This window comes from Spermophilus citellus, assembly GCF_964194105.1.
Source record: "Spermophilus citellus genome assembly, chromosome: 9".
NCBI lineage: Eukaryota > Metazoa > Chordata > Mammalia > Rodentia > Sciuridae > Spermophilus > Spermophilus citellus.
Window position 1 is genome coordinate 43,167,225 of NC_138191.1, and position 18,213 is coordinate 43,185,437.

At 38.2% G+C, this 18,213-nt stretch overlaps 1 protein-coding gene across 1 annotated transcript in view; it reads left to right on the top strand.

The window, feature by feature from the left end:
* VAV3 (vav guanine nucleotide exchange factor 3) overlaps window positions 1–18,213 on the top strand; it is a 365,289-nt gene that overhangs the window by 226,555 nt on the left and 120,521 nt on the right. Inside the window, exons 16-18 of the mRNA XM_081308329.1 lie at window positions 4,499–4,600; window positions 4,902–5,002; window positions 16,570–16,595. Of these exons, the coding sequence (XP_081164455.1) occupies window positions 4,499–4,600; window positions 4,902–5,002; window positions 16,570–16,595 (229 nt within the window). The remainder of the gene's footprint in view (window positions 1–4,498; window positions 4,601–4,901; window positions 5,003–16,569; window positions 16,596–18,213) is intronic.

Sequence of the window (18,213 nt, forward strand, 5' to 3'; positions counted from 1 at the left end):
TCAATTCCCAGTGTTAAAATAAAAAAAAAAATCATCTCTTTTGCTTATTACATTTTTCTATTTGATGTTGTGGCAAAGGGAAGCATTTGAACACAAAAGAAGAAAATGCTACAGTGTGAGCACATTTTCCACCCATTTTGTTCCATTGTCTCAGGTGTGAAAACCTATAAAAATTTAAATATGATATAATCATATTTAGTATATAATTATATATCAGATGATTATAATCATGATTATATACTAATAATAAGAATATAATTATAGTCATGGTATAATGTTAATATCATACACACACACACACATACATATATATGTATAAGCTCTAGATTCTGATTTCCAACCTATGTGAATGCACTTGTGTCAATTTTGTTGAACTATTCATGGTCTTGAAAACCTGGGCCTTTATTGGTGTTTTCCTGGTAGAATGTTTGATGACTATACAGAGGCTGGGTTAACGGGGAGAAGACAGTCACCCAGCCCTCAAGCACTGCATGGCAAGTGGGGCGGTAGGAATACAAATTAGTCCTCATGATGCTTCATGGTGATTTCTTTGAGCGTCTACACAAAGTCAGTGAAAGCATAGCAGGTCTATGTAACTTGGCATCACTGTCAAGGAAAGAATTGTAAAGGTTGAAATGTCTGAATTTAAGCACTGTTTCTACTCCTTCTCTACTTATTGGCTCCACAGGTATAATGTTATTGTCTAGTATGTAAGTAGTAGTCATAGTCAGGGTTCTCTATAGTGAAATGGAGCTGTGTGTGTGTGTGTGTGTGTGTGTGTGTGTGTATGTGTGAGTATGTGTGTGTGTGTACGTGTACACGAGTGTATCCCGGGTTTTGAGGAGGTATTTTCAAGGTTGAGTCAACAATTGGTCAGATTTTCAGGGAAGGAGATGGAACATTGAAGAGATAAAAGAGAATGAATATGCAGAGATAATAAAGGGGAGGCGAAAATTCTCTGTGGCTCTGCAGTCTCTATGTTGCAAGATGGAGTGAATGGATCAGAAATTTCAGGAAAGATATGGAAGTTGAGTTTTCATGTGGTGCATTAGAGATGCCTGAGTTGGAGTTGGGAATACAGAGCTGGAGAATAGAGAGGATGAAGAAGATGCCTAGGCTAATGGGAGATTTGTGGTCCTCCTTCAAGCCAATGACGGAGCCAGGGGAGAATGGGAGACCACCTGAGGAGAGCACAGAAAGTTATAAAAAGCCCTAGGAGTATCAACATATATTGCTTTATAAATATTTGATGGCCTGATTACTTTTATGAAAATGAACCCCATGTGGAACAATAGCTATGAGAACATTTTTACTTAGATATCCAAAAGATTCCATCCAACTTCCCCAAAGTAAATTGTCATGTATTAAGACAATTGAATCTTTTATGTGTAGCTACATCTTTTATGTGAGCAAGTGGACTGACTTATTTGATTGTCAGCTCTCTGGTATAGACGGCTCGTCCACATAGTTGGTCTTGCTGTGCCCACTTTTGCCTCATTAGAAGGAACTCCCGATGTGGTACTTACAGAGATTTTTTTTTCAACTAAATGTGATATCACTTCTTGTATAAAATCTCACCTCTTCCCTTGGCCCCTGCTAAACTTTTACCTCATTTCCTACATCTCTTTTACTCACTGGACTGTAGCTGAAAGGTCCTATTTTCTGCTCCTGCCTTGGGGCCTGTTCATATGGCAATTACTCAGTAAATATTTATGAAAGGAGTGAATGACTCTGCCTAGATTTGTTGTGAGCAGGAAATGTGGAAAAGCATAGGAACAGCTTAGTGATGTGCCTGGTGCCTTAGAGATATACCACAAAGGCCACTGCTGACCATTTTTGCCCTTGTTTTTCCCAATCTATAATCCTGATGTTATTCTGTCCCCTTCTGCTCCAGTCTTCCTCCCCAACTCTTCCAATCTGGCCAATCCACTGTCGTTGGATTCTCAATCCTCACAGGATATAGTCCATGTGGGTTGACCTCTCTGTTCCCTTTAGGTGGCACCCGGTATGACTGCATCCATTCCCTGGACCTTTTCATACACATCCTCTCCTGAGTACTTCTGTTTCTTTCTGATTGAACACCAGCTCTGGGTCAGGCAGTGTTCTAAGCATTTTACATACATTACCTCACTTTTCGAATTTTGTTTTATTAGTATTCCTGCTCTATACTTACAACTCGCCTAAGGTCACACCGCTACTGATTTGCAAGTTAGGATTTAAGCCCAGGTGGTCTCATTTCAGATTCCTGCCCTCTACTCTGCTTTTATATTCAGTAGTGCCTCAGTAGCAGTTTCAGGGTCACCAAGTTAACTTTCATTCTTTAATGTTTGATTCAAGAGTTTTAAAATAATATGCAGTTATAGTTTTAAAACATTATAACAGTTTCTCCTTACCACTCTACCCTCACTTAAAGTTTCATTTCCCTTAAGGCAACTACTGTTAACAATATTTTCAGTGTTTTTAATAAGATTAAAAAAAAATCATGGTGTGTTTGTGATTTTCTTTTCAGATTTTTGTCTTTTGAAAAGTCAGCTTATTCCAAGTTGGTAAAAATTTTCAATACAAATGATCCAAATACAACTCTGGTACATATATATATAAATATGCACACACACACACACACACACACACACAAACACACACACAAAAGAAACTTGGTTTGACCCCAGGAGACAAGTTGCATTTCTCTGTCCAAGGCCAATTCCTGAAATTAATTAAATTCTTAGATAGTTGGGACCTATTACATAAGTTTCTGCCTGACAGAGACCTACTTTTATTTGAAAACTCCATGCTGATGAATTCTTCAGGTTCCCAGGACTGAAACTGTTACCTGACAATTCATCTATGACTGTATCACCTTGACGCTCAGAGAAAAATGAACAACAACAGCCCTTACTGGCTAAGGAAATGGGTCTTGATGCTCTTTTCAGTGCATGGTTATATGGATTCAAGAATCAAATGTTTTTCCAACAATGCCAGAAGAGCTTAGTTTTTAGATTCTTACATTTTCTCTTCTCCCTTCCTGAGGAAAAGCTCTGTGATTTTTAATCAGCACCACAAAAATGCCTCTGTGGAAGAGGCCATACTTTTCAGCATGCAGTAGAACATTTTCCTAAAAAGTGAGGTCACCAGAAGCACAGAGCAGAGAAATCCCAGATGGCACTAATATTTGATTTCATTTTTAGCATGCTCATATTCAGCAGATGGATGGGAAGGCTGACCTCTCTGACACTTCTGCATCACTGCATGCTACTCCAATTGCCTTTGCGAATGTTTTTTCATAAGGCTTCTCCTGGTACCTCTGAGATTGATGCCTGGTCACCTGCCTGCGTTATGCTTCATTACGCTGAGGCTCTGTATGCTGAGAGTTGCCGTATTCAATAAAAGGAGAAATCCTAGCTCATCAGTATCTCAAACTTTTCCTACAATCTCTCAGATTGTGTATGACATCTTGGAGTGTATTATTTTAGCTTTCTAGGTGTACTTTGATTTGTATCCATATTAAAACTCTCCTAATTCTTCTGCTTTCTTCTATGCCTGGCTAAATTCAAAAGTGTTTTAAAAAAACTCTAGAAATGGTTAAATTTAAGTGCTTCCAACACACCTACTACACCCCAAAACCTGATTATTTTTATGTGGATATTACTGATTTCTCTCACTCTCTAAGAGTGGCTAAGAGCACAGACCTGGGTTCAAGTTTTCCATTTGCATTTTCCTCATTTTAGAGCAAGCTTTGCTTTAAAGCAGACCCAGTTTCCTTGTTTGTAAGCTAGTGCTATTATTAGGGCCAGGCAGTGAGAACTGATTGAAAATTAAACAAGGTAATGAATGTCAAGTGGTTGTCTCAGTATCTGGCACAATCTACAATGAATGTGAATTTAAGATATATGTAATAACTTTTTGTTGTTTTAGGTGCATTTACTGCAAATAAAATGCAAAACAAATGATGAAATAATTTAGCTTTTCTTGGATTGCAAAGAAAGTGAATTATTAGGGAAGAAGTTTTAATTATCAGATTAATGCCTTTTTAAAATCTTTCTATAAAATGATTTTTTTTTATAAATCATTAATAACCCATACCTATTTAGAGACCAACCCTGTAAATTCACGGTGCTCTGCTTCTCCTTCCCACTGTCACCAACTAGTTTATATTTCAGTGGTGTTGCTGGAGAAAAGAAACTATCACATAGCATGAATATCTAGCAGATTTTGCTTTTTTTCTCAGCAGGTTGACCTAGGGGACCGTGCTTCAGAGTCCTTTGGAAACACTCAGTTCTAAGGAGAGATTATGTCCTTCTGTATTACAGGTGCTCATAGCACTGGCTATTGTTACATGTTTTAATGTGTAGATGGCTTAGAAACCATTGCATATTTAATAGTCTTTTTGCTTGAATCAGATCTCTACCCAATGCAGTTTTGATGGATTTAGCTTTTAGGTGCCTAGACTGCTGTTCTGTTTTGAAGCTTTCTTTAGGATGTGACCTTTTCCTTTTTACAGATCTAACATAAGGCCAGACTATGCAGACTCCAATTTCCATGATTTCAAGATGCACACCTTTACTCGGGTGACATCCTGCAAAGTCTGCCAGATGCTCCTCAGGTAAGCCTGCTCAGGCCTGTTCTTGAGTTGAAATGAACAAGTGAAATTGCTTAGTGCTTCAAGCCAAAACATTCTGAAGTAGGGATATTGTCTTCACAGATTGGATTCAACAGATCTTTCCTAGGCCTTAGACTTGGAAATACCCCTCAGGACCCCACAGGGGGAGGTCCTTTCTCTCTACTGAGGATGCTTTGAGTAGCACTGTGATGCCCGCCCCCAGCCCTTGCATTTTGCAATAATGATTTCATATAAGCAGAGTTTATCACCCTTTAATGCATCACTCTGTAATTTTACCTTTCAGGGGAACATTTTATCAAGGCTATTTATGTTGTAAGTGTGGAGCAAGAGCCCACAAAGAGTGTTTGGGAAGAGTAGACAATTGTGGCAGAGGTAATTCTGGTGGTAAGTCATGTTTACTGTTGGGATTCTGTTTTTAATGAGGACATAAAACTTGCTCAACATAATTAAGACCTATTTACTCTTAATATGTTTATTATAAAATATCTCCTTTGTAAACTATTACGCATAAGCACAGTTAGAAGATTGTTTAAGATTTGTGTGACTTTTCTACATGACTTTGGTGTAAACAGCTTAAAATCCATTTGATTTATATGTACCTTGGAAGCAGAGGTCTTCAAGAGGAACTTAGATGGCTTCATATCACCCATTTGATATGCTATCAACCCTTAAGGATGTCACTAAAAACTGTACAAATATAGTGAGCACACACATGAAATAACAGTAACAAAAAAAATAAAGAAAATATTCATTTTATCTTTAGTTCCTAAATTTCTTCTTTCTCTTCTTGGATGTTTAGCTTAGACTTGCCAATGGTGTCAGAGGTAAACATCAGTGAATTAATGAATTGAATACATTGTCATTTTCCAGCATTTAACAAAGAGCATATATGCTTTGGATTTTATGTAAATATTTTCCCCTTGGTTTTTAAAAATAGCACTCCATGGCTATTACCCGAGCTGGTCGGCAATTATGCATTCAGTAGCCTTTCACTTCTCTTTGCTTCTTTGCTTCTCTGCTTCTCTTGGGCTCTCTCCCTTCTCTTTCTTTTCTGGCCTCTTTCTTCTTTCTCTTTCTTCTTCTTTCTCTTTGTCCTTTTCCCCTGAGTTTCTCTGTGTTTTATCAATAAGACCTTTCAAAATCAGTAAAACTTTTTGAACACAAGAAAGGATCTTTAACAGCTTGAGTTCAAAAGGTAGCCATGTCAACCTTTGATTTTCCCAAAGGAAAAGGTGGACATTGAATTATTTTGGATAATGTGAAGAAGAGTGAAACAGGGAATAGCTTATTTCAGAGCTGAGTTCAGAAAATGGGCGATTGTAGAAAAGGTGAATCCTATTAGAGGACCAAGATCATAGCACATTTTGCTCACTTAGCTCCTTCAGTCGACATTTTTAGAGGGCCCCATGTGCCTTTCTCTGTGCTAGGCCCACACAGCTGCACAAGACCAGAGGTCCTGGCATTGCAAGAGCTCCTCCATGGGGTCTGCCCTGCCTCATACTGCTGGCCTTTCTTCATGAGCTCCCTCAGTCTTCAGAGCAGCCTTTCCCATGGCTGATGGGGTCCACATGCTCTCGAAACTGGCACAGGGCTGTGAAGTGAAAGAGACAGGTGCATCCCTCATATCTGCCTGAAGGTTAAAAACAGTTTACAAAAGCTAATAGAAATATTATATACTATTATTGTTATCCTTTAATTGTCTGCCTGATACAATTGATCACTTAATTTTTTGTCATTCCATTTTTATGTTCCATTGTTTTTATCTTAGATAATTTGATATCCTGGTAGGCTAATGTGTTTTTATAAATCCCATGGCCCTGCCTTGGAGAATTGGAGTCTTTAAAGAATATGAAGTGACCCTGTAGTTGACATGGTCGTTCTGTTCTAAAAGGAGTAGTGAAGGACAGTAGTTAAGTCAAACAGAGAGGGTTGGAATCCTTCCTCAGTTATCTGCTAGTTACCTGAGCTTGGAGAAATTTACCTGAACATTATGAGCTTTTGCTTGTTCGTATTCGAAATGTAAGTTGGGAAGAAGGTTGTAAGGATCCATTAGATGGTATTGATGATTACTACAGTATTGGGGTATAATAAGAACTATTTAAATCTTGAGTTGTTACAGTAAGAAGTCAGTTTGTAAAAGATATGGGCTTATTCTGAGTTTTTATTGGTTTTATAGCCTGCAGGTACTGTGAGTAAAACAAATTAATGAGCACCAAACTTTGAAATGATACATAAGTATAACATTAAAAGGTCTTAAAATTTATCTTGTATTAAACAAGTTGATAGAAACCAGTTGGGAATTCATGATCTAAAAAGATCAGGGCCATGTGTATCCCCAGTGTCTGGTCATTAATTCAACATACTCTGTCTTCTGTCATTAAATGAGTCTTTTTGTATAGGGATGTAGCATAGTAGTCAGAAAACCTGAAACTCTCTAGTCTTGTTTAGGTTTGACCAGATTCTACGGATTGTTCCTTGGGTGATTTTGGATTCCAGTTACTTAACCTTTATGGATTTTAGTTTCTACCCTTATAAAATAGTGATAATAATAGCACATAGCTTTTATAATTTTTTTGCTTTTCTCTTTGTTGTTGTTGTAATGGCGGTGGTGGTAGTTGGTGCTGGTCATTGAACCCAGGACCTCATACATGCTAGGCCAGCACTCTGCCCTGACCTACACTCTCGCTCCAACCCAGTCTTTAAAAAAAATTATTTTAAATAAATACTTTTATAGTGTCAGGTACTGTTGTAAGTACATTGCCACTATTAACTCATTTAAAGCTGGCATTCTTAATATTCTTATTTTGTGGATGAGAAACTCAGGTACAGAGAATCGGTAGAGTCAAGCATCACATCTAGGCGGACCAGCTTCTGGGTTTGTTCTTAAGCCGTGGACATGCTGCCAGGCATGTGAATTAGCTGTGAGGACAACATGTCAGTCTCACAGTACCTACTCTGGTATGTCATCCTGTGCTCACTTTTCTCTGTGAAAGGGAGTAATTTTGTAAGTTTCTCAGTTTGGAAACAGTTTTGAACTTGGTTACCTTAATAAACAAATATGTTTTTAAATCTGAATGTCTCCAAGTGCTGTGAGAAAGCCAGGCAACCTGGAGGACCATACCTGCCCTTTGAAGGACTTTAGACAGCTTCTAACCTATTCCCTTATTTTAAGATGAAACTGGGTCATAAGAATTTGAAAATTTAAAAAGAAATTTGAAAATAACTAAGACTGTGAGTGCCCTGTAGATTATAAGACTTGCTTATACAGGTATCATCCATTAAAAGGTAGCACCTTGTCTAAACATTGATATATAATTCATTATAAGGCAGGAAAAAGGTTTTTTGAACCTCTGACTAAATTTGCTGTTTGGAATTTTGGACATGTTCCCTTGTGCTCTTGATCCTCTCTGCATCCCACGTTGACCTCCATTCTCCTGTGCTGTGTGTCTGTGCCTCTCCTCTTTCTACTTTCCATATCCTTTTCTGCTCAAGATTTTGAAGAGACCAGTGACATTGAATCTCATAGTCAGTTATTTAGGGGTCTGAAATGATAAGAACCTGCCTAGGAGGCTTCTCTTTTTACCTTCAGATCAGGATTTATTTGGTGGTCCTTTCTTAGGGTCCTTGTCATCAGGGTGCATAGGATCTGTGTCACAGCTGCATCCACAGCTTTCTCTCCCCTGTTTCCAAGCTGGTGTCCTCCAGAAATTGGAAGTCATGACATCCTGTCCTCACTTCTCCCTGACTGGCAGGTTGTAACTGTGGGTAGGGTATGAACCGGAGCCTGGTGGGTCTGGTGTCAGTGTGATAGGATAGATACTATGTTCAAATGGCGGCACGCCAGATTTTATGGGCTGTTTTGCAGCCTGCAAGAGTCCCAGCATTACCTTAAGTCTTGAACAGTTCTTTGTTTTGGCATCCAGGAAGCATTGCTTGCAGCAGTTCAGCAGGGTAGTTTTCTAAGACTGTCTTAGCATCTGGGAAAATGTGGGTGTGAGGAGGGCAGGAGGAAGGACAGGATATATCAGAAGCTGGAGACGTTGTTTGCTTGAATGGGGCTTTTGTATGGAGAGAGTGTTCCATCCAGGAAAACTTGACTTTGCAGAAATCATCCCAACAGGCAAATTTAAAGCAAGTGTGTAGTATTGATTTAAGGAAAACACAAGTGTTTACACAATCTGTGTTCCCACAGAATATAAATCATAGAAGGTTTGAGAATCACTCCAGCTTTACAGGACTTTATAGATCCAATATTTAACATACTCTGTCTTCTCAAGGGATGAAAAGATTCGGATTGACTCAGCATGAGTCAGGAGTCTACTTGTGGCACAGAGAGTTGTGACTAGTAGGAATGGTTACATCATGCCAGATAGACACTGGATCTTGGGTGGAAGTCAGTTCTATAAAGGGAAATATGTCATCTTCATTCAACAGTGACCACATTTATAGACAGGAGTCAAGAAGAGAAAAAGAGGCGCTAGTTTGTACAAAATGATAGACTTGTCGAGAGGCTAAATGAAGGTCAGAGTATATCCCACTCTGCCTGCTAATTGCCAGATCACATTTCAGGCCCTACCTTTCTTGATCTTTCTCTCTCATTTTACACTATTAACCATTCTCCTTGACACTCTCCTTCATATCCATCCCATCTACCATGCCATCCTTTGGAGATCTGATTTGTTTCAGATCTTTAGCTACAACTTGGCTTTAACTACAACTAACACGTCATGTGTATAAGGCTCCATCTCTACATACAGCATCTTTTCTGAACTTTGGATTTAAAATTTCCATCTTCCCCTCATATTTCCCCTCCCAGGTGTGCTGCAGTGACCTCAAATACCACATATTTAAAACCACCCTTATTTGTCCCACCCTACCTCATTCTTCCCTTTTTTTAAATTAAAAGTCCACCATCCATACTCTCACACCAGCCTTGCCTACCCCATCTCTCTCATCTCCATTCACTAACATATTCTTCATTTTCCTTCTGAGTTTTCCTAGAATCCACTGATATGGTATTGTTACAGATCATAATATATATATATCACTGTCTCTTCTTTCAACAACTTTAAAAGTTTCTTCTCTGCTCTTAATCTTATTCCTTCTACATAACTTTTAAAAATATCTTTAAAAATCATTTAAAATAAAGACTGGTTGTGCAAACATTTTGCTTACTCTACTTTCTATTCCTTCCAGAATAGTGCCCAAATTTCACAATATGGCATACGGAGCTCCAGATCATTTTTCCAGTCTTATTTATTACTACTCCTCCCCAGCCAATCAAATAACTCTTGTTTTTTTGCAGTTCCATAACTACTTTTCTCATGTTTATATATCTAAGGGTGATTTGTTTCTGTATTTTAATGTCTTTCCTTCCCTTGTTCATTTGATAGACTTATTTTCATTTCTGAAAACTCAGTGCTAATATTGGCCCCTCCTTGAAGACTTTTTTTTTTTTTTTTAATACTCTAAGACTGGTCATTCTTAGTTTGTCAGTCCCTTGTGTGCCCCCTGGCATTTTAGGATTACTCTTCTTATAGCATTTATCGAATTTATTATAATTGCCTCCTTGCTGATCTGTGCATTTAGGCTCAATGGTATGATGATCTGTGATTGATATTTTGACTTTAGGGAAAGGATATTACAAGGATAAGCCATGGATAGGTCACCAAGCCGAGGGACAGATGAATGAGAAGAATGTGATGCACCAGGGCCTCTGGCCCTTCAGATCACTTGTCTTAGAAGAAGCAAGTGGTGTGGAGCTTGTACAGGCTTTTGTTTCAACTTTTGTTTCAGCCTTGTAAAGGCTGGAGCTTGATTAGTTGGTAGATAAGTGGAATAAAAACCTCATGGAATCTCTAGCTAGTACTTTAAGAACCAAAGATATAGAACTGGATAGACCTTTTGTGTTTCTTTGTATTCTTGTATTTACATAATGAAAGGCTCATGACCTAAGCATTGATCATCAGGGTTTTGACAGGTAACACCTCTATTAGGTTAATAAGTAGCAAGAAAGTGAACCAGTTCACAGAGCACCTGATGACAAAAATACCTCTTTCTGGAGAAATCTGCTCCCTGATCCAGTCCATCCCATTTTTAGAATTCCTTCTTGGTTCTTACCCTTAGCCAACTCTAAAATATGCCCCCTTTTATCCTTCCAGTTCCCAGGTCTGCCCTTTCTGTACTTCCTATCCTAGGCCAATCATTAACCTCACCTTGACCTCTGGATGGTAGTCTGAATTAAGTTGTTCTTTAATTAGCTTGTGCTCAGGTTTTATTTCTTTCCCAAGGTTAGGCCATGTTGTGACTAACACTCTCCCAGTCCCAGCAGCTTTAACAAATAAAATTTCCTTCTCATACATGCAGTTTATACACAAGTCTTTCAGAGCGGCTTCTAAGCAGTGGCCTGGGTTCCAGGCCTCTTTGGTCTGTGACTCTACTAGTATGACACATGGTTCCCAGGGATGCAGCATTTTAGACCCATGGCCTGGAAGCAAGCAGTGTCGTTTGGATCACTGCCTTTGGCTTAAACTAGTTACAGCTTAATTCTACAGGAAGCTGGACCCTGGAATGAACATGGGGACTGCTTGGTGAGCTTCACTGTCTCTGTCACTTTAACCCCCCCCCCCCCCAGGTTATATATTCTCCTTTACTATTGGAGAAGTGACATTAACCCTAGGCAATTTGTTTTCATCTTAGGAATCCACCCTTTTATATCAACTCCAACTTTGGGGTACTTAAAATCAAATTGTTATCATCTTTTCCCAAAATAGGACTATTTCAACTCCAATGCAGTTCTTAATGATGCTAAATATTAATCAGTAAGCATTTAAAATATCTCTTAGATGCTTTTTTGTGTGGAAGTTGGTTTTCCTTAAATGTTGTCTTTCCTGAGTTTAGAAACCCTTTATATTTCATGTTTTATATCTCTTAAATCTATCTAGTCTTCATTCACCCTGGAAATTATTATTTCTTGGCAAAAATGCAGTGCATTTCTGAATGAAGTAATCCATTTATAGGAATATATAACTATAACAGATTAAGTACTTTTGAAGTAGGAGAATGTGTTGGTTTAATTTTTATAAAATAAACCATACAACTTAGAAACACATTTAAAGTGTTTAAAGTGGGTGATGAGTTTATGTCTTAACATTTGAGAATTTGCATAGATAGAAGTAAAGGACAGGCAGTTCCACCCTCTCTTTTTCTTGAACTTGAGTTGACTCCTTCACATTCACCATAACAACCCATATGATAAACACGTACATGGGCTCTGGAGTATGTGCCAAAACTTTCCAATGTTAATAATGAATATGTTTGAACTCCATGATATAGACTCTTTAATAAGTTACTGCAAAGATGATGTAATTCTAGGCTGGCATTTCCTTTTCACAGTATACTATTGTTAATGCTTAATACTAGACTGCAACCTTCAGGGACATTTATATTTTCCCCCCTTGATAATATATGGCTAAGCCCTTTGGTCCCTTTTTTTACCATGACAATGATCAATATAGCTTGGTTTGAGTCTTCCCTGTCTAAGAAAGGAAGGTAACCTTGGAAGGCAAATATTGCCAGAGCAGACAACTTCAGTTTAATGCACCTTTTCCCATAATGGGAATGCAAGCCTCAGCTGCTCTAATATTTAACTGAAGCAGGTCCCCATTTGCTTATCTTTATAATCACTCTTTTATCTAGGCCAGCTGCTGCTCCTGCTGCTGCTAGAGCCACCTCTGTCTAATTGGAAGGAAGTTGCCTTGATATCCTACTGGTTTAAACCTGCAAGGCTGCTACCTAGAACCCGTACCCCAAATTGGCATCTGAAAATGGGCTCATTTATAAATACTGTTGCCTATTTTAGCATAAGAGATAAAATTTTAAACTACAATTTTATTTTTGCCACTTGGCATTACATCACATTCCTTTTACATGAACTGAGTCTTGATCATTAATTTCATAACCAAAAAATGAATTTAGTTCTACATAATAGTACTTCCAACGTCTTGTACAAATTAGTCTTCTTTTTTAACTCATTGAGACATTTTTATGTTCCAGAGTAGTTATTATTCCTTCCATTTAACTATTTGGGTCAGTTTAATGATACATTAATAATTATTAAAGTGAATTGGAAACTGTTATATGGTTGGGTTCCTTTAGAGCTCCTAAAAAGACTTAAAATCAAAGCCTCTTTCCAAGTATTATTTATGGCTTATGGTTTGCTTATTTTTTTCTTTACAAAACATTGCTGTAGATCTGAGTAATGAGCATAGCATTTGTGCAACTACCTCCAAAATTTGATCAATCCAACTGTCTTTTAGTTTTATGTTTCACAGAAATAGCACATTAGCTATGATGGCAAGGCACCTTCAATAACTATACAGGTAATTACTTTTCTGTGGCCCCTTTTGTAACAACCACTCTTGGTAGACATTGATTTGTTTAGTCTTGAGAAATATAACTTAAGATAAGAGACAAAGCACATTGTGTAATAATGTTATGAACTCTGAACCACTTGTATTGGAGAAAACAAACATAGCAGGTCTGAATTTTGTATTTAAACAAGAGAATTATACAATGCGAGTGTAAAGCAACAGTGGAAATCATTTCTTTTACCCAAATATGCACACTGAGCTTCGCTGGCATTGAAGGTGGAGCTCTGCAAAGGCTCCCAGCACCTCCATACACCACTTCTCAGAATTACATTAAACCAGTTGGGACATGATAAAAGAATGCAAGGTATAAACCCCTTGAGGGCCTGTGAGTCACTATCTAGAAAGGTTCTTGAAAGGGTAAGGACATTTTATAGTTTGATCAATAGGAGCCTGAGAAGGAGGCTGCAGGGTAAAAGACAAGTTGAGGATTAAAAACTTAGAAACTTGAAGAATTGAATTACTACCCTAAGAAAGTTCCCAGGAGAAAAAGAGAGACAGAAAAAGTGAGAGCATTTTTTTTTTCATCAGATCTCAACCAGCAACCTATATTCTAGGTCAGAATTCAGCCAAAGACATTTTGATGATAATCAGCTCTTGCTATCCCAGATCTGATGCCTACACCTGCAGAGTTTTCAAGAAATCCAAGGGCCTGCATAGTAGTTTTGGATACATATTGAGAGGAAGTCAAAGATGGGGTTGTGGATTTCAAAATTAGATCAACTTTCCCATAGAACATGTCATAGAAAGAAGCGCTTTTCTGTTTGTTTTCCAGTTAGAGTGAAGTTTTACTTTTTACTTTGAAATCTATAGGACATAGCATTGCAGCATGTTTTTCCTCTTTTTTGTGACTTTCATGTCAGTTAACTAGCTGTTGCACTGTGTGCTTAAGAGAATGTAGATTACGACCATGAAGGAGGCAGTCCAGTTTAATGGCGTGGGCACTGCTACAGTTCAAGAGCATAAAGAAAGGAGCCTAGAGAACAATTTCTGAGCTCAGAGAAGATTCTAACACAGAGCCCTACCATGAGATGTCACTGTATAAAAATCCAGACTTTTACAGAGCTGCTATTTATGTGATATACCAGCAAGACCCCACCAGCATGCTGGCTACTAGGTGCCAAATCCATGGAAGCAGTGGGCCTCTGTCTATGCAGCAGGGTAGATGTGTGGCCACGGGGAGGGGAGTGATGGCAGGAAAGGGGAGTGATGGAGCTGTAGACATAGCCAGCACAATGCCCCTTTCCCTTTTTCCTACCCAAGTTACACAAAAGAGGCTTCCTATAGAGTAGTTCTCAGAGCATCCATCAGAATTCAGAGGAAAGAAGTTTCTCTTGATGAGATGTCAAAGAAAGATAGCAAGAGCTGGTGAGAATGGGGAGAAATGAAGGCAAGGGAACCGAGTAAGGAGGTCAGCCCAGTCCAGAGTGTTCTTTATTTGGTATCAACTGCCTCTGTCCATCGCCTAGGCTCTGCTCTCCTGGATTCCATAATTGATCTACAGACATGCCTGGAACTGACTAGGGTGCAGCCAGTCCCTACACGCCAAGAAATGAGGAGCCTGTAAAGGAGGGTCTTCTAATCCGGATCTCTTCCTCCGGGTGATGCGGTGCCAATATTTGCATAGTAAAAAGGAATCCTTAACTGCTATCACTTCTCCTCCCTGAGGAGCACCCAGAGGACCCTCAGGAAGCCCGATATGGCAGTTCCCACCACATGAGGCATTCACAGATTTCATGCCACAAATAACACATGGAAAACATTTTGAAACAAAACCCTACTTCACAGGACATAAAAGTCTTGTATGCAAAGAATGAGGACCAAAACGATATTTTTAAGTGAACTTAAGATATATATTCATATAAACACTAAACCGTAGAGGTCCGAGAATTCCTCATTTTAGAGGTTACCTAGAAATATCAAAGCTTTCCTGAGTGTTCTTGGATGGTAAAGTTAAACTCCGCTCCCATTTGATGCTTCCTCCAGAGTCTGATCCCTGCTTTCTAACTAACCAGCAGAAAAGGTGGTTAGGACTGCCCTGCAATTCATAGGTCTTTCAGGGCAAACCAGTGAAACAGGTATCACAGCTGCCCTGTTAAGAACCCAAGTTCACTTACCCTTGGTTCTGAGTTGGGGCTCACCAACTCTTATATACCCTCTTTCCAGCCAGCCCTCTTAGGCAGTCTTTCTTCTGGAACTTTGTATGATTCTAATGGTGAGGAAAGTAAGAAGTGAAGTAGATTTTTGTCCAGGAATTCTTCTTTGTAAAGGCTAATTCCAGGCCTAGCAAAAGTGCCTTCATAGAACAAAGTCAGTCATCTGTGAAAGCCGGGAGATTGGGGATTGAAATTGACAAAGGGATGTGGGCTTGTCTCTAGAAAGGTGACTTTCTACCCAGGGATCTTCCATTTCCATTAATCTGGAGTGGTACTTTAAGAAGAAAAAAAAGAAAAAGAAAAAGAAACAAAACAGAACAACCAACCTCCTGTTCCAGACCCCAGGCAATCTTCCTGCAGAGAGCAGCAGCTGGGAGTCCTGGTGGGAGTTTTTCATGAACTCTGGCCGGGGGCTTCTTGGAGTCTTTTAAAGGAACATCCTACAGTGTTCCCACCTAGGCCTCCCTTTCCTCTCTGAGAACCTTTCTGCTTCATCTTCTATTCTCTGATTCTTCTCTCGAGGATCATTTTGGATGGGAAAATACAGGTGCAGGCTCACAGTGGTGTGAGATTTGAGCTTATTCTGGAGAAGTATAGGTGTTAGGTATGAGGAAAGGAAACAAAAAAACTGACTGCAGTTTCCAATGTACTGTGTGTGCTCTTACTCTCTTAGGGAGCCTTGGCCCTTTGACCAGATTGCTCACCTGCAGATCCCAGGGTCTTTATAACTATTAAATCAATTTTAGGAACTGACATGTAGTGTTGAGATATTACCACTATTTATAGAGATGTATGTTAATGATGAAAGGAAAATGAGTACTGGAATCAAATCCGGATTTAATTTTTTATTTACATCTTTAAACCAAACTACTTTTTTCCCCAAAATTAAAAATAAGGATTGTTAGCTGTGTTAATGGAAAAACATCCATATGGAGTGCTATACTGTGTTGAGTTTGCCATTGTTATAAATAGTTCAATACCTTTGTAACTTAATGTTAAGATTCTTACAAGATGCATCGAAAGAAAAGTTTGCTTCTAGCTGTCACACATATAATTTCACGCAAGCCCTTGTTTTGGAGAATTTTATGTGGTTGAACTGACATTGCTTAATAAACAATTGAAAAAGTTAAGCATAACCTAGAAGTCATTTAGAACTATGAGTCACTTTCCTGACAAGCCAATAAGGTAAGAGAACCCTGGTTGCAAAACAATTACTAGCCCAGCCTGAGGGACCCTGGAAATATATTACAGGGATCAGTTAAGAAAACAAAGCCGCAGTGTTTTGCCAGGCTGCAGAGAACAAGCTAAGGTTGCTAACCAAACCAAACAACTGCACTGACAATGCCAATTTTTACATTTGTTTCAGAACAAGGGACGCTCAAACAACCAGAGGTAAGATTAACATTTAAAAATTTTATATAACTTTTGCATTTCAAGTTATTTGCTAACTTAAGCAGGCTTGAGCTTGTGCAATATTAAATGTGCAAATTTAAAATGAATAGCAAGAGAAATGGAGGGAGCAACCAGGTGCTTGTGAGTGCCATCAGAGGCTTGTTCACCTCTCTGTTGTAGACCTGGGGTCCAGGGACAGTGTGAATGCTTAGTCTAGTACTGTGTGTAAAATATGATACTTGGTGAAGAGGGAAGGGTGGCCATATCCCAGGAAATTGGTAGACATGTCCCCTATCATGAAATGTGTGTCTGCCTCACATTTACCAAAACTTCTGTACTAAAACTTCTGATATTGTTCACCTAAAGATATGGTTTTATATTTCTTGTCATTTTCCATTTGAGCACAAATGTGATTAGTGTTATGTCCTATTGATCAAATCAAGATCTGATAACATTTTCATTTGGATTTATGCAATCTCCTAATGGCTTAGAAGTATGTGATCCCTGTTACTTCTCAGAGTAAAGTAACTTAAAAAAAAAACACAAAAGAATGAAAAATATGCAGATTGTAGACCACCATGGAATCATGGCCTTGGCCTTCAACCAAAAGTAATAAAATTTTCACCTGACTCTGCCAAAATAGCAAAAGGTTTTTTTTGTTGTTGTTGTTGTTGTTTATTTGTTTTAGGTGCTGAGAATCAAATCCAGGGACTTTGTGTTGCTAGGGAAGCACTTTACCACTGAAATATACCTCTGGTGCCATAGCAAAAACTTTTTTAAAGTACCATAGCAAAGTAAAATATAAAATACATGTGATTAGTTACATAAATGAAAAGTAGTCTGCAAATTTCACAAAAGAATCATTACCAAATGATTTTAACATGTACCAATTATCTCTGTTTAAAAGTGCTATCAATCCCTAACACCAAGAAATAAAATAGCAATAAAAGTATTACATTATTAGTATGTTTTTAATAATCTATAACTTATATAGTTGACAAAAACAATGAAAAATACAACTGAATGTATGTCATACAGAAGAGGTACTTGTTCCTCTTCTGCATGAGCACCTGGTTTACACAGGTAGAGTCTCAAGAGTGTGACAGCAAGAAGCTCCTGTTAGATACAGCTCTGTAGTGTGTCTGTTAAGTGTGCTTTAGAATCTGGATTCTAGATCAAGGAATACATAACAAGATAGACAATAATAATTTTTAAAAAATAGGCCACAAGTTCTATTAGGGTGAAGTAAATTTACCAAAAATTCCTTCAGTATTTCATCTGCAGAAAGGTTCTTCATCAGTGTGTCAGGGTTCCTTTTCCAAGGAAGATGCTTTTCATTTCATTTTAATAAGGTAATATGAATTGGGTGTATTTACAGAAAGAAAGTGTGCTAATAAGAAGTGGTTAATAATTTTCACATATTAAAATAATTTTCTCAGGTACTTATATACTCTTGAAAATGACACGTAAGCCTATTAATAAAAGGAATTAATTTTCACATTTTTTAAATGTGGCATCAGGTAGCAATAGGTTTTTTAGTGACTTGCTTAACTTTTAATATAAGATGTATGGTTTTTATTTAATGTGTGACTGACTGTACTGAGAATCTCTACTTTTC